Genomic DNA, 6000 nt, shown 5'->3' on the forward strand with positions numbered 1-6000 from the left:
ACCCAGGTTCCTGTTGGCTGCTTTCTTTTTTCGCCTGCAGTCCCCGCAGTCCCTGTGCTGGTCCTTCCGAAGGCTATATTTTCCAAATTCCTCATAGCTTGTGCCGTGCCCTGGGGAACTGCCGATACTTGGCACTTGGGACCGTCCCCCGGGGATGCTGAGTGGTGTGGACAGCACTGTGTCTGTCTCGGTGTCCCTGGTGCCCCTGGGCCACCTAGCAGGTGTCACAGCCTGCAGGCCCGGCTTGTCTCTGCTGTTCCCCAGGCCAGGCTGTGAACTCAGCATCCGGTACACTTCCAGAGATTGAGCTCATTGTAGTTAGTGTGTGCCCGCTGTGTAATATCTCACTGAGGCTGCACGGAGCTGGTGTGCTGCTCCCGGCCTACAGGTGGGGCATTCAGCCAGGAGTTTGGTGAGGGCACCATGTTTTCAGCTGCCCTGTGCCACACCCTTTGCAGTGCTGTGAGCGTCCGTAGGACACCCTTGCAGTTGCTAGGCTTGCCTCCTCCCGCACACTTCCAGCCCTCTGAGGTTAGACAGTGTCTGTCACAGGCCCCCCAGTCTGTGCAGATCTGAATGTGTGCAGATTAGCACAGAGCAATGGTCAAGACTTCTTCATAGACAGCAGGCCATGCAAGGCGGGTACGAACTAAGGGCATGTTTGGCTATACCAGTAACCGTAACGTTCCCAATTAAATATTGAAACTAACTCTGACAATTTTAATCTTACAGGAAATCCATCTCGAGAGTCCAAGGTTGTACTTCCTCGCGAATTAAGCAGTTCAGATAAGAGACAAGTAAATCTGTTTCTGTTTTTCTATATGCAAACATGGATGGCTCAGACTGAAGAGCTCAGGCCACTAAACCTGTGTAAAGGAGGCTTCTTACTTACACTGTAAACATTTCATGTGTGACACCAGCACCTGTACTGCGTGTCGAACTCTGTCCCGTTGGACCATGGCTTGACGGCCCCTTGTGTGTTTTCTTATAGAGGGCCTCTCCCAGAGAGCAAGTCGAGCCAGCGGACTTCCCAGAGTCTCACAATAAGGAAAACAAGGACGACAATGAGGATGAAGAAGAAATCGAAACAGCCATCAGTCATCCTGATGGGAAGGTTAGGAAGCTCAGTAGAGTAGCGGATGTGCAGGACTGCTGACGGTGGCTTGGGAGTGGAGGCCCTGAGCTCTCACAGCAGCACAGTGTGCTTCCGCTGAGTTCTTGCAAGAAGCCCCTGTCATCCTCACCACGGTGGCCTGTCCTGTGTCCCTCCTGGCCAGTCGCTATATTTCTTCCTGGCCTGCGATTTTATTCCCCTTCCTTAGGGCAGGTGGCGAAGGAGAAAATTTGGTTGGCTTTTGTTGCTAGAGGGACTAAAAAGAGACAGGATGTTGTTGGGAGGTGCTGAAGGACTTTTCCTTAGGTTTCTGGAAAAAAAAATTTCTTTTGCTTCAAATATCCTAAATGGATGCATTTTTATTGAAATTCTGGGGCAAAGATCCCTGCTAACTTGGAGCACTGAGACAGCAGCAGCCCGGAGGGAGCCGGTGGACTTCCCCCGCCCGTGCAGGGCTGGCCTGGGGAGCAGCCTGGGCTCACACAGGGGTCGCGGAGCAAAGTTTCTTTTTTTTTTTAGGTAAATTCTACCTAACAAATGGAAAAGGAATGAGAAAGTTACAAAATGGGATTTGCAGCCCCCTCGTGAGCTTTCAGAGACTGAAAGTAAAACGGGAACATGTCCTGCTTGGATGGCTTCAGGACACGGAACCTATCCGGCATCTTGTGTCTTTAGGTGGAAAAGGTTTATAAGAACGGGTGCCGCGTTACCCTGTTTCCCAACGGAACTCGGAAGGAAGTCAGTGCCGACAGGACCGTCACCGTCACTTTCTTCAACGGTGACGTGAAGCAGGTCATGCCGGATGAGAGAGTGGTGAGTGGCCCCGGGGCCCGGGCGGGGGGCCGCGGCGGGGAAGGGGCTGACTCTGTGCCTTGCAGGTGTACTACTACGCCGCTGCCCAGACCACTCACACCACCTACCCGGAAGGCCTGCAGGTCCTGCACTTCTCCAGTGGACAGATAGGTGTGCACCTGCTCGGCGCCCGCTCCCCCCTTACCACGTTTTTTTTTCCTTCCCTAAAAAAATAATTAGAGTCACCTTTTTTTTTTTTTTTTAAACAGAAAAACATTTTCCAGATGGAAGAAAAGAAATCACATTTCCTGACCAGACGGTGAAAAACTTATTTGCTGATGGACAAGAAGAAAGCATTTTCCCTGATGGTACAATCGTCAGAATTCAATGGTACAACCCCGATTCAGTTCGTTTCTAGAATTTTTCCAGTTTTCATGGGGCAAGCTTTATGACCAATTGGATTGTTTTCAAAAAAATGAAAGCATTCCTATTATTCTCGTTCAAAATTTCAGTGAGTTTTGAAGTGAACAAACACCTTTGAAGTGAAACTGTTGGCATTTTGGAGTTTAGAATCAGATTTGCAGATTTCGAAGGACTTCCAAAAGTTCATGGAACTTAGTTCTCTCAGTTCTGTTTCCCGCAGACTGACGCCCCTCGGATCTCCGCACCGGGAAGCTCCCGAGGCGCGCACGCAGCAGCCGGGACGGACACGAGCCAGTGTTCCTTTAGAGATGTTTGAAATTTGGAAACAGTTAAGACAGAAAGAAGGCAGACCGCCACTTGAGGCTTCTTGTTTTGTAAAAGCGGCATCAATTTATTTATAATCGATTTCTTTTTGAGAGGCAGATTTACAGAGAGAGGAGGAGACACAGGGATTTTGCGCCTGCTGGTTCACTCCCCAAATGGCTGCAGTGGTCACAGCTAAGTCAGTCTGAAGCCAGGAGCTTCTTTCAGGTCTTCCATTTGGGTTCAGGGGACCAAGGATTTGAGCCATCCGTCCTGCTGCTTTGCTAGGCTGTAAATAGGGAGCTGGATTGGAAGTGGAACAGCTAGGACTTGAACCAGCGCCTATGTGAGGTGCTACTCAAGCAGAGGATTAGTTTGCTAAGCCACAGTGCTGGCCCCAAAAGATGTACTTATTTATTTGAAAGGGAGGGTTACAGAAGGAGAGAGAGAACCACCCTGCTGGTTCTTAACGATGAGCAACAGAGGTGGCAGGGGTTAAATTAGACCACATCTCTTCCTTATTTTGAATGTTTGGACCTCTGTCCCCAGCCAGCAAGTGCTTTACTCTGCTCCTGATCCAGTTTCTTAAAAATCAACCACCCTTTTCATTTTCTTGAGTGTTAAGAGTTCTTCAGTCCACGATAAGGAGCTTTTCAAGCCATTTTTTAGGGCTCAGCACAGCAGCCTAGTGGCTCAAGTCCTCACCTTGCACACACTGGGATCCCATATGGGCGCCGGTTCTAATCCCGGAAGCCCTGCTTCCCATCCAGCTCCCTGCTTGTGTCCTGGAAAAGCAGTCGAGGATGGTCCAAAGCACCTGTGTGGGACCCTGCACCTGTGTGGGAGACCCACAAGAGTCTCCTGGCTCCTGCCTTTGGCTCGGCTCAGCTCCGGCCATTGTAGCCACTTGGGGAGTGAATCAGCGGACGGAAGATCTTTATCTCCTCTCTGTAAATGTGACTTTCCAATAAAAAGTAAATCTTCAGTCATGTTTTAGGAACCTTTGGTGAACTTTGCTCATCATCTGGCCTGTTTTCACCTTGCTCACCTAGTGGCAGTTGAGTACTCGTTAACTTCAGTGTGGCTCACATGGTCTACATGAACTTAGTGAACCTGAAATCTATGATGTCAATCTGGCAAAAGAAAAAATTAAGTGGGCCCAGTGTGATGGCTTGATTGGCTAAATCCTCACCTTGCAAGCTCTGGGCTCCCATTTGGGCACTGGTTCATGTCCCAGCTGTTCCACTTGGCAATCCATCTCCCTGCTTGTGGCCTGGGAAAGCAAAGATGGTCAAAAGCCTTGGGACCCTGCACCCATGTGGGAGCCCAGAAAGAAGCTCCTGGTTCCTGGCTTCAGATTGACTTAGCTGTGACCACTGCAGCCATTTGGGGAGTGAACCAAAAGAAGGAAGATCTTTTTGTCTGTCCTTTTCTCTGTCAGTGTTATCTGCCTTTCCAGTAAAAATCTTGAAAGAATGAGCCAAGTTAGGACAACTGTGGTCATGCGAGCGGCCTGAGTCTGCCCTGTGCTCAGCCGGTTTGAGTTCTAGTTGGAGGACAGACTGTGAGCTGCAGTTTGAGAGATTTCAGATATTTCCAAGTAATTTTACTTTTACATTTGAATTTTTCTTCTAAAACAAGAGGTAATAGTAAGGAAAGTTCCATTTACCCATGCATTTGGCTTCAGCCAGTGCTAGCTGAGGGCATGGTCTGTGTGCCCAGGCACACTACAGTTACTGTATGTTTGCCTTCGTGGGTGCGCTGATGGCATACAGTGGTTCTGGCCGTTCAGTGTGCGTGAACTTGTGTTTAGCTGCAGCTTGCAGGCTGCCTGCCCCACTGGCACCGGAGTCTCAACTTGCACGAAGTACAGTTGTTACTTGGACAGAAAAAGCCACATGACAACAGCACGTGTGTTTCTGGAAGGGTGATTCCCAGTTAGCTCCAGCCCTGTTTCCAGACTGTTGAGAGCAGTTTGCAGGAACATCTGACTGTCCTGTAGTCATGATGAGCCAGTGCACTTAGCTTTTCTTCATTTTTTCATCTCATTGTATCGGATCAGACCTTAAGTCTGACCTGCCCTTTCCAGACACACAGCAAACACTCAGATTTTTTTTTTTTAAGATTTATTTTATTTTATTGGAAAGTCAGATATACATAGGGGAGGAGACAGTGAGGAAGATCTTCTGTTCATTGATTCACTCACAAAGAAGCCACAACAGCTGGAGCTGAGCCGATCTGAAGCCAGGAGCCTGGAGCTTCTTTCAGGTCTCCCATGTGGGTGCAGGGTCCCAAAGCCCTCGACTGCTTTCCCAGGCCACAAGCAGGGAGCTGGATGGGAAGCGGGGCTGCCGGGATTAGAACCAGCTCCCATATGGGATCCCGGCACGTGCACGGCTAAGGACTTTAGCCACTAGAGTCCTCAGATTGATGAAAAGGGTCAGAGTTCTAAGAGCCAGATATTAAATGATCAGTTATTTCTGGAGGCTGAACACATACATAAAAAATGAAAACCTCAACATTTGGTAGCGAGTATGTATGCACTGATTCAAGTTTTTCTTGGCACAAAGGGTTCTAGTCTAACTGGGCCTGTGAGCAGGTGGGAAAGCAGAGCGGGGAAGCTGCAGCTGTGTGGTGAAAGGACTCAGGCCAAGAAATGACTGCACGATCAAAGGCTACTTGGAGTTTTCTTGTTATATGTCTCGTATTTTTAAGGAAACAATCCTTTAAATTTCACAGTGATGGCAACAAAATCATCCAGTTCAGTAATGGCCAGAGAGAACTACACACTGCCCAGTTCAAGAGACGGGAGTATCCGGACGGCACCGTTAAAACCGTGTATACGAACGGGCGGCAGGAGACCAAGTACACATCCGGTCGAATCCGCGTTAAGGACAAGGATGGCAACATTCTCTTGGACACAGAACTGTGATGGCCTTTTGTGACAGATCATGAAGTAACGCTGATTTTATTTAAAAATGTACTGTGTGGATTAATTTATATAGAACATGCTTGTGTGTGTGGGGTGTGTGTGTGTGTGTGTGTATAAATAGAAGACTGAATTCTAAAATAAAAGTTTAACTTCTTCATTTTCATGCTCTTTGAAATTTATAAGGGGAGTTTTCTGATGCACCTTTCTGTGAGAGGAGGCATCATTACGATTTATAAAGGCTTTTTTTTTTTTAAAGATTTATTCATTTTATTACAAAGTCAGATATACACAGAGGAGGAGAGACAGAGAGGAAGATCTTCAATCTGATGATTCACTCCCCAAGTGAGCCGCAACGGGCCGATCCGATGCCGGGAACCTGGAACCTCTTCTAGGTCTCCCACGCGGGTGCAGGGTCCCAAAGCTTTGGGCCGTCCTT

General features: G+C 48.4%; 1 protein-coding gene across 1 annotated transcript in view; it reads left to right on the forward strand.

The window, feature by feature from the left end:
- CENPJ (centromere protein J) overlaps positions 1-5722 on the forward strand; it is a 44284-nt gene extending 38562 nt beyond the window's left edge. Inside the window, exons 12-17 of the mRNA XM_058670997.1 lie at positions 733-797; positions 992-1114; positions 1790-1927; positions 1993-2077; positions 2176-2296; positions 5372-5722. Of these exons, the coding sequence (XP_058526980.1) occupies positions 733-797; positions 992-1114; positions 1790-1927; positions 1993-2077; positions 2176-2296; positions 5372-5564 (725 nt within the window). The 3' untranslated portion in view covers positions 5565-5722. The remainder of the gene's footprint in view (positions 1-732; positions 798-991; positions 1115-1789; positions 1928-1992; positions 2078-2175; positions 2297-5371) is intronic.
- Positions 5723-6000: the final 278 nt, after the last annotated feature.

The sequence above is a fragment of the Ochotona princeps genome, chromosome 12 (genome assembly GCF_030435755.1).
Source record: "Ochotona princeps isolate mOchPri1 chromosome 12, mOchPri1.hap1, whole genome shotgun sequence".
Classification (NCBI taxonomy): domain Eukaryota; kingdom Metazoa; phylum Chordata; class Mammalia; order Lagomorpha; family Ochotonidae; genus Ochotona; species Ochotona princeps.